Source organism: Ornithorhynchus anatinus, chromosome 14 (assembly GCF_004115215.2).
Source record: "Ornithorhynchus anatinus isolate Pmale09 chromosome 14, mOrnAna1.pri.v4, whole genome shotgun sequence".
Classification (NCBI taxonomy): Eukaryota; Metazoa; Chordata; class Mammalia; order Monotremata; family Ornithorhynchidae; genus Ornithorhynchus; species Ornithorhynchus anatinus.
The window spans coordinates 35,714,605-35,737,488 of NC_041741.1; the positions used below are offsets into that span (position 1 = coordinate 35,714,605).

The 22,884-nt window shown below is 39.7% G+C and overlaps 1 protein-coding gene across 1 annotated transcript in view; it reads left to right on the plus strand.

The window, feature by feature from the left end:
- The window catches only part of CFAP54 (cilia and flagella associated protein 54), a 174,323-nt gene that overhangs the window by 55,178 nt on the left and 96,261 nt on the right, over window positions 1-22,884 (plus strand). Inside the window, exons 23-34 of the mRNA XM_029078670.1 lie at window positions 184-369; window positions 1,534-1,676; window positions 2,175-2,322; window positions 5,255-5,410; window positions 5,696-5,818; window positions 6,109-6,261; window positions 7,389-7,500; window positions 9,226-9,315; window positions 10,030-10,156; window positions 10,856-10,970; window positions 16,855-16,967; window positions 21,275-21,496. Of these exons, the coding sequence (XP_028934503.1) occupies window positions 184-369; window positions 1,534-1,676; window positions 2,175-2,322; window positions 5,255-5,410; window positions 5,696-5,818; window positions 6,109-6,261; window positions 7,389-7,500; window positions 9,226-9,315; window positions 10,030-10,156; window positions 10,856-10,970; window positions 16,855-16,967; window positions 21,275-21,496 (1,688 nt within the window). The remainder of the gene's footprint in view (window positions 1-183; window positions 370-1,533; window positions 1,677-2,174; window positions 2,323-5,254; window positions 5,411-5,695; window positions 5,819-6,108; window positions 6,262-7,388; window positions 7,501-9,225; window positions 9,316-10,029; window positions 10,157-10,855; window positions 10,971-16,854; window positions 16,968-21,274; window positions 21,497-22,884) is intronic.

A 22,884-nucleotide genomic window follows, 5' to 3' on the forward strand; every position in this document is an offset into this window, starting at 1 on the left:
GTGTGCACATCATGCACCCTTACAATACTTTTCATAAATGAGTTTTTTATTAAGTCCAATAAATGTTTGAATCTTGAATTATATTAATGTAGGGAGTAAACTGTTTTGCTATCAAGCTTTACTAACGAAGTTTAAATTTTCACATTGATAAAATATAAGCTTGAAGTACGTTCTTGCCAACAGATGCCAGCTGACGGCAAAAGCATTTTGGAAGTCAAAGATTTGGAGGCCAATGAAAAATATGTATTTGCAGTTGCTGCATATTCCTCAGATGGAAAACTTGTTGGGAATGCTGTTGGGGAAACGACTAAACCAATCCTTGCATATTCACCTCTTTCTACTATTACTGTTCGGACATTTTTGACTCAGGTAGGAAGATTTTAATCTATCACTTTTTATCTTCTTTACTTCATTTACAAGCTGTTATTGGGTAAAAAATAAGATTTGCCCCACTAGGAATTTCCAATTTATTATACTTTTTTCTTAATATAAATCAAATAGTTCTGAACCTCCTGAGACTCTTACCCCCATTTGTACTTCTGTTTCTGCCATCAATCAGTCAAGCTTCATGGGGGACAGGGATTGTGTCCAAATTGATTAATTCTTACCCATCCCATCACTTAGAATAGTGCTTGGCACAGAGCAGGTGTTTAGCAAAGATCATAATAATATTCTAATTTTTAAATAACAGATCAGATTTGAATTCAAGAAATAAGAATTTTTAGAAAAGTATGTGATCAAGGAATTAGGTATGATCTGTTGTAGCTACTTTTTCTAAGTTTCTGGGCTTTGAAAAGCTTAATTATAATAATACTTTGTATTTGTATAATGCCGTTATTTTGTCCAAAACATTTCCTCATGAATGATCTCATTTTCTCCTCACAACATTCTCTGTAGTAGGGAGAAGCAGATATTATTAACCCCATTTTACAGGTCAAGAAACTGATGTATGAAGTCTTACCTAGGACTGGTGGCAGAAGTGAAACTAGAACTCAGGTCTCCTGACTCCCAGACCCATGCTCTTTTCAATAGCCCGTGCTGAGTTAAATTCTCTTTAGTTTCTCCTCATTGCCTTCAGCTCTCGTTCCTTCATTGCACAGTAGCCCAGAAAGTGTCAGTCATAACCAGAGAAGAATGAATTGAATTTCATATTTTTGGCCTGGGAAATCTGATTGTTTCTCCTGGAGCAGATTGTTCATTATAACAATATTTATAATAAATGGAGTGCACTGCAGAGATAGATGGAAATGAAATTAATTTGGCTCAGCTGTGATCTTTGCTTTGCATATGAGAATTTGAAATATTCTTTTAGATGTCTCAAATTTTCATATGATTTAGGTATGTCAGATGGTTGAAATTTTGCCAGGGAACAAAATTAGCATAGTTTGATCATGTAAAGTCAGAATAGTATGCAATCACTATGTTTGGAATTAGTGATTAAAAACATCTTCTTGTAATTCATGTCATAATGTCATCTGTGTATGTATAACAGATTTGCAAAACTAATTTTAAGAATCGATTTTTCTCTTGTAGGTTGCTTATCAGATTGGTAACTATACATTAGCCAAGAGGGCATTTTCACCCATTTGGGATTATTTTGTCTCAATTCCTTCTTCACCATCTACTAATTTGTCAATGATTTCTTTGAGTAGTAAATTGAGTATTTCACAGTTCAGGTAATGGCAAACATTATTTTCAAATACTACAAATGGGAAGCATTGTCTATAGTTGATGGCCTTGACACAACATTATTTTCAAATACTATAAATGGGAAGCACTGTCTATAGTTGATGGCCCTGACACAATTTGTCATTTAAATGCCTTATTAAAATACATCTATTTTTTACACAGTAATTAATTATTAATTCCTGTTTTCTCTTTGCAAAATCTTTTCTTATTGGAAATAAATCAGAAAACCTTGCAATTATTGATGTTCAACAAAAATCATTTCTAGAAATGACCATATTGATCCTAGAGCCTTAATTTCTTAATTGCATTTTTATTTTTTGTTATATTTCTTATGCATAAATTGTCATCATGTTGAGCTTTGTTGTGTGTAAGTTTAATAAGGTTAAACCGTATGTTAAATATGTGTGGAGTGCTCTAGACATAGTATGCAGTAAATGCTGCTAACCTTTATAATGCAGTTTTTAACCTACTTTAATATTTTATAGGTTAATTCCTGAAATCCTGTCACAAACGTCTTCTATCCTCCTATACCTTTTTCTCCAAAGCATTTTTATAACTAGTGACATTATTATTAAGGAAAAAAATCTCTTCTGTGACGCTGTTCGTGGCAATGACATTTATTACTGTCAACAAGTAAGTGACTTAATTTTTATAGGTGCTTACTTGATTAAGTTTCACTCTTAATCAAAAGATTGCTTCCAAGTGGGGTTGTTTGTTTTCTTTTAAAGACACATTTAGGTGGCTTGGCACTTAGATTTTAGATCATGTCTTAATTTAGACATGGATATCCCCTGTTTTATCAGTTCTCTATAACCAGTGCCATAAAGTAGGAATCTGTGATAGGTCCAACCATACTCAATTTATTTTATGGACCCTGATGGAGCCTGAAAGCCAGGTTTGGGTGTGCATATACATACAGTCCTCCTGGACACTTTCAACTAGATGGGATCTGAACATCGTTCAAAGTCATAGAGGCGTTCATTGGACATTTGCTATATATGGATGAAAACAATTCTTGGAGTGAAACAAGCATGGCCTCCTTATCACCTTGCTAATCCTCATGGATCTGCAAAAATGATGCCTACGAGATACAACGCAGAGCGAGTTAAGGAGTCCGAGGGATTAGGGGAGGGATTCTAAGACTGAAGAGATACAAGTCTACCAAGGACTTTTCTGAATCCTTGGAAAGGGTGTGCTGACTCATACAAACAGTCAAAACACATCTTTAGAGAAAAGGTCATTCCATCATTTCAGTAACCTTTTTCAACACTCCTACCTGACCCTTTCCCCCCATCACTGTCAGAGTGAAACAGGTTCATGTAATAGGTCCAGTCCTATTCAATCTGTTCTCTGCTGACATACTTCAGGATGCAGCTGTAGAGATGCAAGCAGGCATCAGAGTAAACTCCTCATCCACTGGGAAATGTCTCCTGTTCAAAACAGTAAGAGCATCATCAAAAAACCTCTGAGGCAGTGGCTTAGGAGCTGCTTTACAAGGATGTCTGTCTATGCACTAATAATAATAATGTTGGCATTTGTTAAGAGCTTACTATGTGCAGAGCACTGTTCCAAGTGCTGGGGTAGATACAGGATAATCAGGTTGATCCACGTGAGGCTCACGGTTAATCCCCATTTTACAGATGAGGTAACTGAGGCACCGAGAAGTGAAGTGACTTGCCCACAGTCACACAGCTGACAAATGGCAGAGGCGGAATTCGAACCCATGACATCTGACTCCCAAACCCGGGCTCTTTCCACTGAGCCATGCTGCTTCTCTCGAAGCACATACATGGAAAGACAGACAAATCATTTTGAATCGGCATAGCAACATGCCCTGACAAGTTTAAGGAAAAGGAAAGTCGTGTACCAGCTTATACCACCCCCAACTCCACAGCACGTATAGTGCATATCTTTAATTTTTTTATTATAAATTATGTATTCATATTGATGCCTGTCTTCTCTAGCTGGTAAATTCATTATGGACACAGAACATACCTGCTAATTCTGTCATACTGTACTCTTCCAAGCGAGTAGTACAGTGCTTTCTTTGCACATAGTGAGTGCTCAAAATATATCACTGATTCATTGTCTACACTAAATTCATCTTATGGTCTGTTATGCTTTTAAAAATCTCTTTTACTTGTACTTTTTACATAGAGCCAGTTACTCACCATTATGTATTTTCACAATTTTTCTTTTTCTTCCACTCAATCCATTTTCCGTATTTAATTTCATGTGTTATTTCCTTGAGTGTATCTTGTCTGAAAGTAAAAACAATTCAAGAATGGAGTTAATGTTATTCCAACAGTTACTTGGCTGGAAGTCTAGGTCCATGTGAAATGTCCAATTATCAGTTCTTTTAACTCTCGGTGTCCATAATAATTCTTCGCTCTATCTGGAAGAAAAACTGTTTCATGTCTAAGATTTATCAGGCTTAGTCTTAAATCTAAAAGGAAAACAAAATGCCAAGGTAGTGTTATGCTACACCCAAGCTATACAATTCACTATATTTGACCTGTTTTCAGATTAGCGTAGTGCTCTAAAACAGTACAACCTGAGCCACACACTTTGCTCCTCTAATGGTAGTTTACTCTCTGTACCTACATCTTGTCTATCCAGTCGCTGATCCCTTGCCCACATCATGCGTCTGGCCTGGAACTCCCTCCCTTTCATATCTGATAGACTACCATTCTCCCCACCTGCAATCACATCGCCTAAAGTCACATTTCCAAGAGGACTTTCCTAACTAAGCCCTTATTTCCCCTACTCACCCTACCAAATGCATCAACTAGGTACTAGAATTCGGACTTCTTAAACACCAGATATTCTCCCCATCTTCAGCTCCACAGCACTTATGCACATATCCTTACATTCTGCCATTTCCCCTTTCTGTAATTTATTTTAATGTAGCTCCCCCCCGCAACCTGCAAGCTCCTTGTGGGCAGGGATTGTGTCTGCCAACTCTACTGTATTATACTTGCCCAAGTATCTAGTAGAGTGCTCTGAACCCAGTAAGTGATCATTAAATACCATTGATTGGTTATTGGACTACTGTTTTGTTTAAATTCACCAAAAATTCAAGTGATTCATTACCAGATGGTACAGTTTCCTGAAACTTCTCCCGTTTGGCTGGGAAATTCTTTAGATAGTCTATCAGAGAATTTGGGATCCACCAGTAAAGTGATAAAATAATTTCAGATAGTTATTTGTGTTTGTTTATTTTTCAGGAAGATGTTTGACAGTATTACCAACAAGATTTATGAAAAGATAGTTTTGTTAGAGGAATTCATTTACAAAGTGAATTCACACTGTTTATTACCAGAAGGACTTAAGTTTACTCGTCAGTTCTTACTAGACCGACTGAATTTCATATTTTACATTTATGGACATTGTTTTTTCTAAAACTTGTCAGGTACTAGAGGCTAGTGACTGCTTCAAAATTTAAACTTCATTTATAACAATTACGTTGTTCTTATTCCACAAGGATCTCGTCTTCCTTTCTGGAGACGAGGAATTTAAGTAATAGCTACCTCGGCCATGTAACCTTATGTTCTTTTATTTGCAGGTTGGTAGATTAGCTGAATGTGAGAGATTGTTAGTGGCAATTGAACTTAGTACCTGGTTAAATGATGCAAATTATGTCCTGCAAGCTGTTGTTCAATGTTATGGTCTACTTGCTCCCATAATCTATCACAATATTGCTTTGGTGCCAGTTATACAGGTAAGAGCATTTTGAAGGACAGTTTACTGTCTGATTTTTTTTTCTCTATCTCAACTGGGAGAATTTAGTAGTACTGTTTCACACATTTCCCCTTATTTCATTACCAGTAGTATTGCCCCAAACTATACTGAATGTCAAAGGTTAATGGTTAAAACTTGAACTAAGTACAGATCTTTACATAATATAAAATATTCACTTATTATAAAATAATGAAAGTTGGGATAAATAGTGAATATCTATTTTCAGATAATTCTCTGTATTCTTGTCAAATTTTGTAATTTTCAGGTCCTGATTAAATGCTTGGTAGTTCTGCAGGAAATCCCAGACGCCATCTTTGTAAAGAAACAGACTGGGACTTTTGAGAGTATACAGCACATGATAGCTTGCTCAGCCTTTTACACAGCCAAGGTGATGATTTCTTTATACACTGAGGATCAGTGATCCCGATTCTTGACACACAATGGGGAGAGCCGAGGTTCATTTAAAAACATGCTCGTTTGTTCTTCTGAGGGGCTCCTGCACACTGCAGTAGCTTGTTGTGTGAACGAACTGCCAGTTAAATATTTTCCACTGTTTCTTAGAAATGTCCTCTTCAACTTATATTACTCTTGTATTTTTCAAATCAATTGAAAAACAATGCTCATTATTGAGGAGAAGGAAATGCAAGAGAAATGAGTAAATAGTAAATGTTTCATTAGGTACTTCGGTCATGGAAGGAATATGAGCTAGCAGTAATTATTATAAATTACGGAAAAAAATTGTTGGATTCCTCCGGCCTGTTATTTGCAAACTTATCTACACCATCAAAGAGCAGTATGACTGATGAAGAACAAGGTGACATACTGGAGGAGGTAATCTTTCTCTTATTTTCTTTGTCAGTCACCATTATCATCAAAAGTATTTCTTGAGCTTCTCCTATGTGATTTGGATGCTTTGGAAATTTATAGAATAAACAGAGAGATGGTCTTTGCCCTCAAGCAGTTTAAATTTACTATTTCAAGTGAAACAAGAATTGAGCAAGAAAGGACTAATTTGCTTTAATCCTATAAAGAGGGAACCATTTCTTCTCTTGAAACAATCTAGTGATATGTTTTTTCTGACTACTCAGTGGTCATTAATACGATCTTTGTTAATATGGTATTTAGGTGTTTACTGTGGGCCAGTTACTGTAATAAGACTGGGGTAGTTACAACTTAATCAGGTTAGACATAGTTCATGTCCCACATAGGGTTCACAATCTTAATCCCCATTTGACAGATGTGGTGACTGAGTCACAGAGATGTTAAGTGACTTGCGAAGGTCACACAGCAGTCACGGGGTGGAGCCAGGGTTAGAACCCAGGCTCTTCTGACTACCAGGCCCGTGCTCTTTCCACTAGGCCATGCTGCTTTCCAGGATGTAATCTCCTTTCTTTTGTAAAGACCTTGATTATAAAGGGGAAACCAACTTCTTGCATAGTCAGCCCACACCCCTAAAAAGACTAATAGCAACTGAATCATTTTTCATTCAGTAGTAAAATTCAAGTCAGAAGGAAAATATTTTCCTGGGTTTCCAGTTGTGAATGTGTAGGTCTGTAGTGTGCCCATAGGCACAGAAAGAAAATTCATTTTTTCTTCAGAATGCCATTACTGGATCACTAATGAACCATTCAATCAGGCACAGTTTCGCCAGGAGGTAGTCGTAGTAGTGTTTACCAAGCAGTAAGAGTGTGCAAAACACTGTACTAAGTGCTTAGAAAGAATGCACAGTTGGGAGTTGCCCCAGCAATGAGCATAGTATCATGACCCTGATTAACTGATCTTGCAAGTTTCATGTTATTCTCCCAGTTGTGTGATTCTATTGTATTTCAGTTGCTTTGTCAGTTATATTTTGGGTGAGTCTACTAAGTGTGGAGATGTAATTTTGAAATTATGATTCAGTTTTTTTTAAAACCAAATTAAATGTGTATCATGCAGATCTCCCTAATGTTTGTTTCTAGGGTGTTCCTACTAAGAAATCTTTGAAGAAGAAGGCACAGTTACACGCATCTGAAAAAATAAGTGAACAGCTGAACATTCTGGAAAAAAACCTGCTCAAGCTTACAAAACAATGTACTTATTTATTTTAATGAAAATGTATTTTGAATTCAAAAAAGCCTTTGTTGAGATACAGCAAGCAATGTATATATCAGGACCATGTATTGAATTCACAGAAAGATTTAATTTAAACTTGCTAGTAATTTTGAATTTGGTCACTAATCAAGCCATCTCTAAAAATTTACAATGCACTCATTTTTATACTTTCAAAATCTGGTTAGTTTTTAGTGACGAGCAGTGTCAAATGTTGAGGGGCAGACAAAGACCAACAATTTGTGAGAGTCCTTACTGATGATAATTTATGTATTTAAGTGCTTACTATGTGCTGAGCACTGTTCTAAGCGCTGGGGTAGTTGCAAGGTAATCAGGTTATCCCACGGAGAAGTTCACAGTTTTAATCCCCATTTTACAGATGAGGTAACTTGGGCACAGAGAAGGTAAGCAGCTTGCCCAAGGTCATACAGCAGACAAGTGGCGGAGCAAATCAAAGAATACATGTAGTCCTATGAAATTTTCAAATTATCTTTTTTGCAAGAGAGCGGAACCTCATTAGAGATCATCTTTCCTCTTAACTTGATCAATTTGGAAGAAATTATGGCTTCCATTGTTACCTTTTTAATGTTAAACATGAAATCGGGAGTCAGATGTTGTATAGGATAAGTATCCTGATAGGATTTGAATCCTATTTGAATTGGAATGAGGATTTGAATCTCTTTGTCTATAGCCAAGTCTTGGAGGTTTTTTCAAGGGTATCCAAGGTTCCACTAGCCAAGAGAAGGCCCTCCTTGGATCTGTGGATCTTAATAATAATAATAACAATAATAATAATAATGGTATTAAGCACTTAACTATGTGCCAGGGATTGTACTAAGTGCTAGGGTGGATACAGCAGATTGGGTTGGACAGTCCCTGAACCACGTGGGGCTCATGGTCTCAATCCCCCTGTTACAGATGAGGGAATTGAGCCCCAAAGAAGTGAAGTGACTTGCCCAAGGTCACACAGCAGACAAGTGGTGGAGTTAGGATTATAGCCCATGACCTTCTGATTCCCAGGCCCATGCTCTATCCCTGCGCTATGCTGCTTCTCTGTATCTTGTCAAGATCTTCCTGTCTCTGATCTCCTTGTCCCCCTTAACTCCTCCTTATTACTGTTTACTATACAATGTGGGCCCAAGAGGTGTCTGAGAACCCTTTTTTCCTCACATCCTTAATTGTCCTTTTTCTCTGTGCTTCTGTTCCTTTTGAATTCAATCCTCCAATCAGGCCCAGTTCTCCAATCTCTTCCCCTGACCCCATTTCAACCCGGAGAAATGTTCTATTCTGACAATTTAAAAAATGAATGAAGAACAGTTTATAGAAGTGTGGTTTAATCATAATGTATTAATGAAACGTGGATTTCTCAAATGCAAGTCACTTCAAAGCATAACTAAGCATATCTAAGAAAACAATTCCATAAAAAGTTTCATTATACATTACTCGAATAGGAAAATAACTTTAGAGTATTTCACCTATTTAATGCCAGATAACTATTTTCTCTGTGTAACATTTTCAGAAACTATTAAAAGAAAAGATATAACGGATCAGGGGAATTTTTTTCCCCATTTTTTAGGGTATCCCATTACTTTAAATTATGAATGAAGACTTGTTTTTCCTTTCTTTTTCAGTTTAATGAAGAATTTATGATGCTTTGGGTTTATCTTAGTGTTGTGTTAACTTTGTTTTTTTTTTTTTTTGACTTAGATCATGGATCAGATCTTTTGTGGCTAGATGATCCCATATTTCTCTACCCTATAGTTTTTAATTGGACTACAAAATGTGCCCTCAGAGAAGGTAGGATAATTCTATTTATTGCTTTGGAATTACCTGCCCCATCCTGGGAGCTGCCAGGAGCAGGGATGGGAACTTTTGATTTTATGTATAAGGACAACATGCTCCCTGTCTATCTCACTGCCCATCTCTCGCTCTCATCCTGCCTCTGGCCTGGAATGCCTCTCACCTACATGGAACTTCATTTGCTTCATTTGCTGACTTGGAGCAAATTGAGGATGCCAATTGAGGATGGTTACCATCAATTTTGCCAATTGAGGATGGTTACTTAGTTGTGAGCTTCCCAGTGTATTTTGTTCCAGCTGCCCCTGCTCAAATCAGTTGGGAAGGACCAGTAACCACGCTATTATTACTGAAAGTTTATGGGCTCGAGCTCTAGTGAAATATCCAGTAGAATTAATGCTTAGTTATGATTAAAGTATTTGTAGTTGAATATGTAATGCTAACCGATTGCCGGGAAGGAAGTATTTCTTGGCCTTTTCTAGTTGCCTGGTCTGTGATTAGAACTTCAACAATTCTCATTTTGTGACTTACCAATCTTGGTCAGAAAAAGAAGGAAATTTATATGTTTAGGGTGTTAAGCATACAGGTGAATCAAATAAAACAAACTTATTCATTTATCGTGGTGTTTTATAAATGAAAATATAAATCAACCGATAAACTGGTAATTCAGACATACAATTACTAAGTGTTAACTTTATTTTCTTTGTTTCACAGTAATGAAATTTAAGCACAGACCTCGTTTCCTTGAATTTCTTGTTCAACTTATGCAAAAATCTCTCAATGAAGAGAAATTTTTTCAATTGCTCGAATGGTCAGGTCCTATCCAGGATTTCTTAAAAAGGTATTGGTTAAATAAATGTTAGAAACCAGATAATTCTCCATAGACTTTGCCAGACTTATCTGGATGTACAGAGACTTTTGGGTTATTTTACGAGAGAAATTTAATGGTGCATCATACTAGAAACTGGATACTCTCTTCCAGTGCTTAGTACAGTGCTCTGTATATAGTAAGCACTAATAATTGCTATTAGTACCTCTAGAATATAGAATATACTGGCTCAAAAGGGACCTGGCTATAGGGACCCACTTTTCTTGCTTGGCTATTGTTGGTGAGGATTCAGATTCTGATCGGAAAGGGCCTTTTGAGGCAGGTATGTGATGGAGCAGGATTAGAACGCAGGTCGTCTGACTCTCAGGCTCATGCTCTTTCCACTTGGACCAAACTGCTTCTTTTAGCAAGATTCATTCTTGTTAATTCCTACATTTCTTAAAAGAGAAAACGCCAGACATTAAAAGCATTAAGTACACCAACACAATGTGGATTCCACATTGGCCTCTATGCCCATGCCACACACCCACTCTTAAGTGCACTTCAGTCAGGGGTGTCTTCCTTGAAAAGAAAGGAGAATTATAAATTACCTCTACTATCTCTACCTCTAAGTACACTGAGGAGACAGGTGGTGGTCTCGATTCAGGTAAATAATTATGGGGGCATCAGAAATATATGGGTAGGCTAACTAATTTACTCTTTATGGTTTAGGAGAAATGACACCATTCTTGGGAATAAGAAAACTCCAATCAGGGAAAGTCCTGGAAATCTAAATCCTGGTGAAGATACGAGTAGGCCCAGTACACCTACAACGGAATTATTCAGAGTGAGTTTCATAAGGGTCTCTAGTTCATTAAGAGTTGGAAAATAGCAGGAGATTTACTGTACCACAGTCTTCCAGATGTGAAATATGAGCAGGGATGTGTAATTCAGGGACTTCTGTAATAGACATTTTCACCCGTCCCCATGCTTTCTCAGTGAAACGTTAAGCAAACTTGTTTTGATGGAGGTCAGAAGGCTCAACAACTTGGGCTGTATTGAATTTAAATGCTGCCACTTGAAGAGCTTTGTTTCAGGTTGGGTAAATTTAATTGAAACAAGAGGTGCATAAGAATAAGGGTATTCAGACAGAGAATAGCCTCAAGGTGGAACTCACTTCTTAAGCTCTGAGTAGAACCAAGAAGGGAAAAATGGTGCATTGTTGTTGAGTTTTGACCAGATATTGGTATATTGAAAGGAAAGATTTGGGGTTCAGGTGTTAGCAGAGCTAAAGCAGAATGCATTATGGGTTAGGCGGTAGGAAAATAAGCCCTTCACAACCAGATCTGGATTGTTCTGGGCTCTGAGATTTTGGGCTTTCCCTGCTTGTATCCTGCTAAGTATATGGCAGCACAGAACCAGGATGGGTGAAGGAAGAGAACAGTATAACATGTAGAATGTTGGCTGGGTACATTAGTTTTTCTGTTGCTTAGATTGATTCGGGGGAGAGTGGTATTACCATGTTGCTCTGAGTTATATTGCTGAGCAACCCTTGTTTTATGGTTATGTTTCATCTTTAATGCTTAATTGTTGGTTGTTTCTACTTGTACGTAGCCCTCCGAATTGTGAGTTCCTTGAGGACTTAGGCCTCTCCAATCCAGGATTTCTTTGTATATCCTCAGGTGCCTTAGTATAGCATCGCGTGTGTTGTAAGCACTTGTTAAAGGTATTTGAGCATGATCATGATATCACGTCACCGTAAAGATAATTTACAGTCAGTAGAAAAGAATCTGTAGTGTTTCTAGAGTTCGATTCTCTTCTAGACTGTGAGCCCATTGTTAGGTAGGGATTGTCTCTATCCGTTACCAAATTGGACTTTCCAAGAGCTTAGTACAGTGCTCTGCACACAATAAGCGCTCAATAAATACGATTGAATGACTGGCCCCCTGTTCCTCCCCCTCCCCCATCTCTCACCCCTAATGATCTGGCCACCTATTTCCTCACGAAAATCAACACGATCAGGTCTGAGCTCCCCAAAGTCACCCCTCCGCCTCTCCCCTCCCCCCCAACAACCCCCTCCCCTACTTTCCCATCCTTCCCTGCAGTATCCTCAGAGGAGATCTCCTCCCTCCTCGCAAGTGCCACCCCCTCCACCTGCGCCTCGGACCCCATTCCCTCTCACCTTCTTAAAACCATCGCCCCTGCCCTCCTCCCTTCCTTAACTTCTATTTTTAACCACTCGATCTCCAAGGGCTCCTTCCCCTCTGCCTTCAAACACGCCCACGTCTCCCCCATCCTAAAAAAACCCGCTCTTGACCCCACTTCCCCCTCCAGTTATCGTCCTATCTCCCTACTACCCTTCCTTTCCAAAATCTTAGAACGAGTCGTCTACAATCGATGCCTAGAATTCCTTAACTCCCATTCTCTCCTAGACCCCCTCCAATCTGGCTTCCGTCCCCTCCACTCTACCGAGACTGCTCTCTCTAAGGTCACCCGTGACCTCCTTCTTGCCAAATCCAATGGCTCCTACTCCATTCTGATCCTCCTTGACCTCTCTGCTGCCTTTGACACTGTCGACCATCCCCTCCTCCTCCGTACCTTATCTCACCTTGGCTTCACGGACTCTGTCCTCTCCTGGTTCTCCTCTTACCTCTCTGGCCGATCATTCTCGGTCTCCTACGCTGGAGCCTCCTCCCCCTCCCATCCTTTAACTGTTGGAGTTCCTCAAGGGTCAGTTCTTGGCCCTCTTCTGTTCTCCATTTACACTCACTCCCTCGGTGAACTCATCCGCTCTCACGGCTTTGACTACCATCTCTACGCAGATGACACGCAGATCTACATCTCCGCCCCTGTCCTCTCCCCCTCCCTTCAGGCTCGCATCTCCTCCTGCCTCCGGGACGTCTCCACCTGGATGTCTGCCCGCCACCTAAAACTCAACATGAGCAAGACTGAGCTCCTCATCTTCCCTCCCAAGCCCGGTCCGCTCCCAGACTTCTCCATCACCGTGGATGGCACGACCATCCTTCCCGTCCCGCAGGCCCGCAATCTCGGTGTCATCCTTGACTCGTCCCTCTCGTTCACCCCACACATCCTATCCGTTACCAAGACCTGCCGGTTTCACCTCTACAATATCGCCAAGATCCGCCCTTTCCTCTCCACCCAAACGGCTACCTTACTATTACGGGCTCTCGTTATATCCCGGCTAGACTACTGTGTCAGCCTTCTCTCTGACCTCCCTTCCTCCTCTCTCGCCCCGCTCCGGTCTATTCTTCACTCCGCTGCCCGGCTCATCTTCCTGCAGAAACGATCTGGGCATGTCACTCCCCTTCTTAAACAACTCCAGTGGTTGCCTATCGACCTCCGCTCCAAACAAAAACTCCTCACTCTAGGCTTCAAGGCTCTCCATCACCTTGCCCCTTCCTACCTCTCCTCCCTTCTCTCTTTCTACCGCCCACCCCGCACGCTCCGCTCTTCTGCCGCCCACCTCCTCGCCGTCCCTCGGTCTCGCCTATCCCGCCGTCGACCCCTGGGCCACGTCCTCCCGCGGTCCTGGAACGCCCTCCCTCCTCACCTCCGCCAAACTGATTCTCTTTCCCTCTTCAAAACCTTACTTAAAAATCACCTCCTCCAAGAGGCCTTCCCAGACTGAGCTCCTCTTCCCCCTCTACTCCCTCTGCCATCCCCCCTTTACCTCTCCGCAGCTAAAGCCTCATTTTCCCCTTTTCCCTCTGCTCCTCCACCTCTCCCTTCCCATCCCCACAGCACTGTACCCGTCCGCTCAACTGTATATATTTTCGTTACCCTATTTATTTTGTTAATGAATTGTACATCGCCTTGATTCTATTTAGTTGCCATTGTTTTTACGAGATGTTCTTCCCCTTGACGCTGTTTAGTGCCATTGTTCTTGTCTGTCCGTCTCCCCCGATTAGACTGTAAGCCCGTCAAACGGCAGGGACTGTCTCTATCTGTTGCCGACTTGTTCATCCCAAGCGCTTAGTACAGTGCTCTGCACATAGTAAGCGCTCAATAAATACTATTGAATGAATGAATGAATGATTAAAAATAGCATAAAATACAGAATTCAAATCCAGGAAAGAAAATATTTCTAAGTGTTGTATCAGGCACTGTGATAAGTAGCTCAACATCTACTGGTTAAATGTGACAGTTTATAGTTTATATATCCTGATGTGGTGGTATTTGAATGCCTCAGTGTTGAATGCCCAACTATTACTACTAATTAGTAGGATTTATGGAGAGCCCCCTGTGTGCAATGCACTATAATAAGTGCTTGCCAAGTACCTAACAGACAAGTGACAAATTATCCACCTACAAATGAGCTTAGATTTTGATAGGGGTGACAGACATAAAAATACATATCTTAAAGTCATTGTTATGGGGTAACAGACCTAAATTGCACTATTTTTACATCATTGGTTAATGGATTTATAATATTCACTAGCTCTCTTGTTTTGAGTGTTTTTTCTTCCTTTTTCATTTTCTTCTATGTGTACTTCTTGATGATTAAATAACTCATTATTTTGGGGGTTCCCTTGGACTCAAGCATTTTCTACAAAAAAGCCTCCAAGTGTAATGTCAGGAGGAGAATCTATTTGAGGATACAACAGTCGGGCCTGCTTCTCGTCCGGCTCTCACTTGAGCAAGAGGTTTGTCTTTCTAGTAGATTGGGACCCTAATTCAGGACTGCTCTGGTGAAACCTAAAGGGTTCCTGTATTATTTATGGGTAAGGTTACCTTCTCAATGTGAGTAGAATTGTAAGGTAAATTTACATCACTCATATTTACCACCTCTTTTGCTCTATTCCTTCCCCCATCAGTCAGCTTTGTATTTCAAAATGTCTTTATAGCTCCCTCTTTCCAGTTTATCCCCTTTCCTACTTGTAGCTTCATCTTTATATCTCTAGAGTTGTTTTTTATGATCTTTATGAAAGGACTTGAATTTCTCCTGTTCTAGGGATAGGCATGAGATAAAGAGAAAAAATAGCTTCATTAACTGCTTTAAAAAAATTAATTGGCATTTATTCAGCATGATGTTTTCCTTGAACCTATACTCTGCCTAACTTTTCCTTTTTTGACCTCTGTTGACTCCCTCCTTTCCTGACTCATTGGGAAGGTATTTTAGTATAAGAATAGCACTGTTTATTCCTCTCGGTTCTTAATATTATTTCATTAAGTGTTAATGGAGACAACTTGAATTGTCATCTATAAGCTATAGCAGATGGCCATATTTTACTGTGGCTGGTGCATTGAGTTGAACCTTTTTGTAGGCTCAGTCCTATAATCACCAATTTTCAGATAGGTTTCAGGTTTTTTCCAGGTGGCATTTGTGAAATTTCATAAATGTCACAGCCATATTTCAGAATGAGACAACCACAGCAATGCCGTAATTTTTAATAAGTAGATGACAGTGAGCCATGAGAAAAATAATATTGCAAAGATGATCAAATCTTTGTATAAGTAACTCAAACAGTGACCCCCCTATTATCCCAGCTGGAGCTCTTGAGGGTACTGCAGTGTTCCCTCCTGAGACTGCATAAAGGGAGCAGTCTACATCCTTTTCCCCCTAATTTTTTGCTGTCAGCAGGCATGAGTAGGGGGAAATTTTTCCAACAATTTGCATTATTTCCCTTCACTCATCTCCCTAATGTGTAATAAAGAGATATCAGAATGGGAGCAGACTAGTGATGACTCCACCAGAGTCAGAATCTACCAGCAATTCAACCTCTACCATGTCAAAGTGGCCCTGGGTAATCTCCCAAATGGGAGTATATAGCATCTGTAATATGTCAGTACAAAGAGCTACTTAGAAACATTAAACTGTATACAAAGAGGGACATTTCTCTGTGTGCCTCAGTTGAAGTCCATATAGGGTCCCAAGAAGATTGAAGAGCTAAATCTCATCCTTCACTGAGGAGCAGATAACAGAGTTGGACTTGCTAATGATTAGCATCAGTTTTATAGAAGAGAATCACAGGATGAAGGAGTGAGAAAGGACTTTGAGAGATCATCAGGTCCAGCTCTGTGCTCCCTGGAGTAATGCCTCAATCATACGAAGCAGATGGTTGGTGATTCTTTTTTTAAATATCTCTGGAAAGAGAAATTCCGTTCATCCTTTCGAGGTCTTATCCAATGTTTCACTAGCTTAGCAGTCAAGAAATTCTTCTTTATGTAACCGAACACTCTCTTACAACAAAAATGTGTAAAAGACTGACTCCGAGATCTTTTTAAAAGCCCATTTTCTCCCCACGTTCTGAGTTACAAATTGTTACTCAACAGAAAGGAAGTGGCCGCAGGCCAGGCTGGTAAAATATCACAAAGGAAAGCTGATAAGTCAGCTTAAATGGCTGCTCTCTCATTCTGAAAAGCAGTGGCAGAGGAGAGGAAAGTGTACATAGCGCTTAGTATAATTTAGATTAGTGATAATATAGTGAAGCTTAATTTAGTGAAAACTAAACAGTCTAAATTGATAATGAAATATAATTATGCACCAATGGTATCATGAAACATAGGTTTTAGGGTAATTGTACGGTTATTTTATCATGAATACCCTTTTGACAAATACGGAAGTTTTAAAATTACATGAAATAGGCAATTTCATCTTAATGTATTTAAAAAAAAAACTGTATTTCATTTTAGGTGCAAATTATGAAACTGCTCTGAGTATATCTAGAGAATATTTAGAGTTTAAAATAACTCTTCTAATTGTTTTTAAGAGTGTGGAGTCGAGTTGGAAAAAAGCAAGTAGAACGGAGACAGCAGTTCTTACAAAAAGACGACAATCAAGGGAATTTCATACCAAACGATACTCAAGTCAAGATTTTGAAAAGTAAGTACATTGAACTCAAATTTGAGTTTTGCCTACTTTTAATTACATCATGTAAAAATTGAATGAAATTTGATAATCAAATTTGTTTGGTACAATTTTGTGGTGTTTGTAACTTTTTCCAAAATGGCACTCGAATAGCAAATATAATCACAGTGAGACTTCCAACCTCATTGGAAAGAGCACGGGCTTTGGAGTCAGAAGTCATGAGTTCGAATCCCAGCTCTGCCACATGTCAGGTGTGTGACTGTGGGCAAGTCACTTAACTTCTCTGGGCCTCAGTTACCTCATCTGTAAAATGGGGATTAAGACTGTGAGCCCCACGTGGGACAACCTGATTCCCCTGTGTCTACCCCAGCGCTTAGAACAGTGCTCTGCACATAGTAAGCGCTTAACAAATACCAACATTATTATTATTATTATTCAGACTCCTTCCATCTGGATTTTGTGATAATTCTATTGCCCACTTTTTTCCTTTGCCATTTCTACTGTTTCCACAACAAGAAAGTGATTGTTACTGTGACACTAAGCTTCAGTTAAGCTACAAGTTGGAGAACTGTTGAAACAGCGAGTAGCATGGGGGAATTAGGGGAAACAGCAAGAGACAACCCAGAGGTAGCAAACCGTTCTGCTATTTGGTTGTTAACCGGCTTCCTGTAGATGTCTTTTTTCTCTGACAGCGAGAACAACAAATGAATATTGAGTAGGAGTAGACCAGTGTTATTTAGCTTTCCGATCCCGTTTATCTTGATGACATTTTTCATTGTTTGAAGAACATGTAAATGTTGAAGCAGCATGGCCTGGTTGAATGAGCGCAGACTTGGGAATCTGAAGGACCTGGGTTCCAATCCCAGCTTTGCCACTTGCTTTCTGTGTGGCCTTAGGCAACTTACTTAGCTTCTCTGTGCTTCAGTTTCCTCAACTATAAAGTGGGATTAAATACCTGTTCTCCCTCCTACTTTGACTGTGAGCTCAATATGGGACAGGTACTGTGTCCGACCTAATTAACTTTTACCTATCCCAGAACTTAGAACAGTGCTTGACACATTTTAAGTGCTTAAGAAACACTATAAAATTTTTTTTTTGCTCACTATTATAGTGTTAAAATCGTCCATAACTCTGAGCTTGTTAGATATTGGTATCTTAGTACTTCTTTTTGTTCTTTACTCTGGGAGAGCTTAAGCGTTTTTCCAAATCGCCTATGGTAATTAACATAATAGGTTTAAAATTTTTCAATCTGAGATCTACTTTGGCATGGAAAAATAGTTATGGGTCTGAGGAAATGGAAAGGAGCAGAATCCCATCAAGTATGACAATTTTAGAAAGAGATATGTCCTAAGCTATTTATTAGTGTCAGAAATCCTTGCTTCTCATGGGGTTGAAATTGAGACCTCTTAACTGAATACCCCAAACTAGGACCAAAATGAACTTTCTTTTATTTAGAGTGATCCAAGGAGAATGTATGATTATAAGCACCCGCCAGAACTCAGTTGAGAGCTCTGTGAAGGCCCCAGGGTTTCTGGTCAAACCAGATAACAACCAATGTCAGGAGTTCATCCAAAGTAACATAAAATACCAAGGTTGAGATTTACAAGATGATATTTGAAGCCACTGTGGTTCAAAGCTGCAAGGGACTAGCTTGATGATTATCAGAAATCAAAAACCATGGGACTCTCCACGTGGTTTTGCTTAAAAAAGTGGCTGGATAAAATAATTTACTCCGAGTTATCTCAAATTAATTCCCCCCGGTTTTCTTTTAACCTCAGGTATAATTTAAGCAGAGAAATAGTTGAATTCAGGGAACTTCCTGACTTTGGCTCAAAGGAGCAAGCAGACGGGCATATCATAACCCAGGGAGCTCATAAATTGAATTTCCTCTGCCAGTTCTCCCTGAGCAAGACCTCGTCCTTTTCCAGCCATGGCCTTGCTCTCAAATACCTCTGCCTAAAAATTTGCATCGGAAGCATCCTGGAAGGCATCGTACCCATTTTAACTAATGTTTGAGAAGTCCTTGAGAGTAGATTAGTGGATAGATTAAAAATGTGTGTTCTTTAGAGAATCAAATTTTTAATCTTGTTTTCTCCTCAACCCTGAAAGAAATCTCAATCTGTTCTTTAAAAAAATGTTGTTTTTAAAACAAATAGAAAGCAATGATAAAAATAAAAGACCAGCTTCTCCTACTTGGTGTTTTGGCTAATGGTAGATAGAGCCGGAGCAAATGTAACTCTAGTCAAGGATGGATAAATTGAGTTCATGGATTTCTGGCAGAGATAAATAGGAAAGCTAAGGTTACTGTCCCCAAACACATGAAATGTAAATGAGGATAATGGGTTTATAAGATACAGCTTCAGGCTTTGAAGATGCAGGAACTGAGTTGCTTAGAGGATATAATTTAGATTAATTTATAAAGTCGGTGAGCATTTAATCCAGTGAAATCTTTAAACATTACATAAAAATTGAAAAGACATAAAATAGCAGGAGTTTTCTATGTGATTAGAACTCAAGGGATTGGGATCTGAGACCTGGAGCCTTAAGGCCAAATGGATGAGTGATTCCTGGATTAACAAAGAGAATTTGGCTACCGTTTCATTAATATAAACTCGGCTCTTGGTGCAGTGGAGAGAGCAAAGTCTGGGCCTCGGGGGACCTGGGTGGTTCTTCTGGTTCTGCAGGGAAGGGAGTGCCTCGTGCTTTGCACACATAAGCGCTCAATAACTACGGTTGAATGAAAGGGCTCCATCATCGCGGTGAAGGTTTCTGATTGAAGAACCATAGAGGACCTTTTGCGAGATGGACAGGCCTTGGAGGAATCCTCAGAAATAGCCGGCCAACTTGGGGGGCGATGACCTCAGTGGCTACTAAGGTAACCTCTGCCTGCGTTGTGGCATTATGGTACCACATCAGCCCCATACCGTGCTCACTTCAGATGTAAATGAGTCCTGTACATTAAAAAAAAATTGTGCTCTCTTCTTTCATTTGTGGCCACTCAGAGCTCTGGCAGCAATGTATCTGGCAGGGATAAGATAGTTTAAATGGCCCTTTGCAAACCACTAACGTCAGAGCTCAATACTGGACTTTCTTGCTACTTGGTACCCGAGGCTCTGCTTAAGAGAGAGGATATGGTGGAGCGGTGGTGGCCACAGGAGAAACTTGGTCTCGGAGCTGAGCTTCAAAAGCGGGTCCCTTTATGGTCTTCCCTCCTCCCCTTTATAATGTGAAGAAGTGTGAGCCCCAGGTGAAACAGAGACCTTGTTCAACCTGATTATTTCGTGTTCACCCCAGAGCTTAGTGCAGAGCTTGACACGTAGTAAGTGCTTAACAAGTACTATTATTATTATCATTGTTATTATGATCATCATTACCACTATTGCAAATGCACAGCACCAGAGGGAACTTGTCCAGGGTTGGGGGTGGGGGGTGGGGAGGGGGCAGAGGAGGTGGGAAGAAGGGAGAACCTCTGTACACTCCCTGCCTCCTAACCACCCCCCCGACCCCACCCATACTTCCTTTGATGCTGTTCATGTTCATTAGCTTTTCTTCATAATGTCTCAAGTGGTGGTCCCTATCGATTATCTTCTGAAGCAGCAGAGACATTTGGTGCGTGTTTTAGGGTGAGGGTGTGACTGGACCCCTCCTCTTACCCGAGGGGCTGCGGCCTTTAATACCCCTGGGTTAATCAGGCCCTGACTGTCCGTATAATCAGTTCCTTCATCCAGTTCTTGGTCATGAAGTTTTAAGATTGAAGCTCTTCCCTTGTTTTGAGGAAAGCTCTTGTTCAAATGGATTTTTCCTAAATATATTTAAACTAAAAAGAAAATTCTTCAGAGTCTAATCCGTGAATATTCACATGGGAATTGGGAATGGACAGGTTCCCCAGGCAGCCATTACTGGGATAGAAAAATAGCAGGAATGTGTCAAAATTGTATCATATAAAACCATGCTATTTCACTAGACCATATTGTCTGATTGTTTCTATGGGTATTTTTTATACCTGATAGATTACTAGAGAGTCTATTCACCTTATTACTTTCAGGTATTTGTACACTGCCTTGGGCATGTAAACTCACTGAATAGCAACCATCTAAACTGCATATGTTATCTTCACTTTTACAGAGTAAACTTCTATGGCTTAATATAGTGTCAAATATTGCTATTCTAACTCTTAAAGAGGATGTATGTGATTCTGACTTTTCTGATTAATTTTGAACTTACTGTACTTATTGTTCGTTCTCCGTTATTAGATAGATGAGAGTTTCTAGATTTATGGTTTGTGTAACTCTGAAAATTTTCTTCCTGGATCGGTACGCAAGGAATGATGGCAGAAAAATGACTTCCAGAATTCTGATCGAATTATTGAGTCGATTTATACTAAACCGCTTGAAAAGAAAAAGACTCCATCAGTTGTTGATTGAGGAAATGCCATGGAGATCTCAGATGAACATATATCTGGCAATGGCACACTTCAATGTATTTAGAAAACAACTAGAAGAGTCTACAAATATTAAAGTGTATAATTCACAAAATATGATCAGGTAGAGTAAATTTTTTAAACTACAAGATCTTTAATCATGTTGCTAGGAATTCCATATGGATTAGCTGATAACCATGAAATATGTATGGGAGTCTTGCATTTTCATCTCCCCTGATCTCTTTGTCTATTTCCCTCTTTTCCTTCTCCATCTTCTGCTGTACCTTTTTGCTAACCACCTCTAGCTTCTGCTCGCTTACTTTCAAACGTCCTCCTCCACTCTTCCCTCCTGACCCTTAACCACAGGCTTATTGCCATCCTTCACTGCTCCTCTGGCAATATTTTCTAGCTAGAGCACCGAGAGATTGCTCAAGGAAATCATTATGCATAGCCCGTGACTCAAAATAGCCTCAGAAAGTAGTGGGAATTAGGTCTGCTACTATAATGGGGCCAGTAGCTCTGCTAGGAGGGAATCATAAGCCCTCCTAAAGTATACTGGGGTCTCATTATGGTTATGGGTGCCCCGAAGTATTTTATTAAAGCTGTATCAGTCAATCAGTGGTATTTATTGAGCGCTTACTGTATGCAGAGCACTCTACTAAGCACTTGGGAGAGTACAAAATAACGGTTACTTAAACCCTTTCCTGCCCACATGAGCTTAATAGTCTAAAAGTTGATTCTAGTATTAAATAAAATCACAAAGATCATATCTGCTTTAAGTACACCACCTTAGAGTAGATAGCTACGTTAGAAGTAGTGTGGCCTAGTGGAAAGATCTCGGGCCTGGGAGTCAGAGGGCCTGGGTTCTAATCCCAGCTCTCACTTGTGTCCTGTGTTGATCTTGGCCAAATCATTTAACTAATCCCAGCTCTCACTTGTGTCCTGTGTTGATCTTGGCCAAATCATTTAACTACTCTGTACCTCATTTTCCTCATCTGTAAAATGGGAACTCATGAGCCCCAGGTGGAACAGGATTATCTTCTATCTGCCACAGTGCTTTGTACAGTGCTTGACATTTAGTAAGTGCTTAACAAAGACTGTAGTTGTTGTTATTGTTACTGCACCCATATGATATCAAAGAATGTAAAAATCAAATGTCGTCATAAATGCCAATGTGTCTAAGGTTTGCTTACCATTCTCTGAGCTGAAATCCAGGCTTAGCACCCCATCAAGTTTGCTTGTCCATCCATGGACTTTTACCTGCTGCTGCTTATTTTCATCCATATGCTTCCCTCTCCATGTGGAGGGGGGAAAGCTATCTGGGTCTTCTGTAGACAGTGATAGGTAATGATAACAAGCAGTAAGGCCCTTCTTTTCATGGATTATGTAAATACCCACTAGCTCCAACAGTATGGGTGGCACACAACTCATAAACTAACTAGTTTAAGAAAAATTTCTGTGTTTAACATCCCACATTTACTTTGCTGACTCCATGTACCTGTTGGTACACAA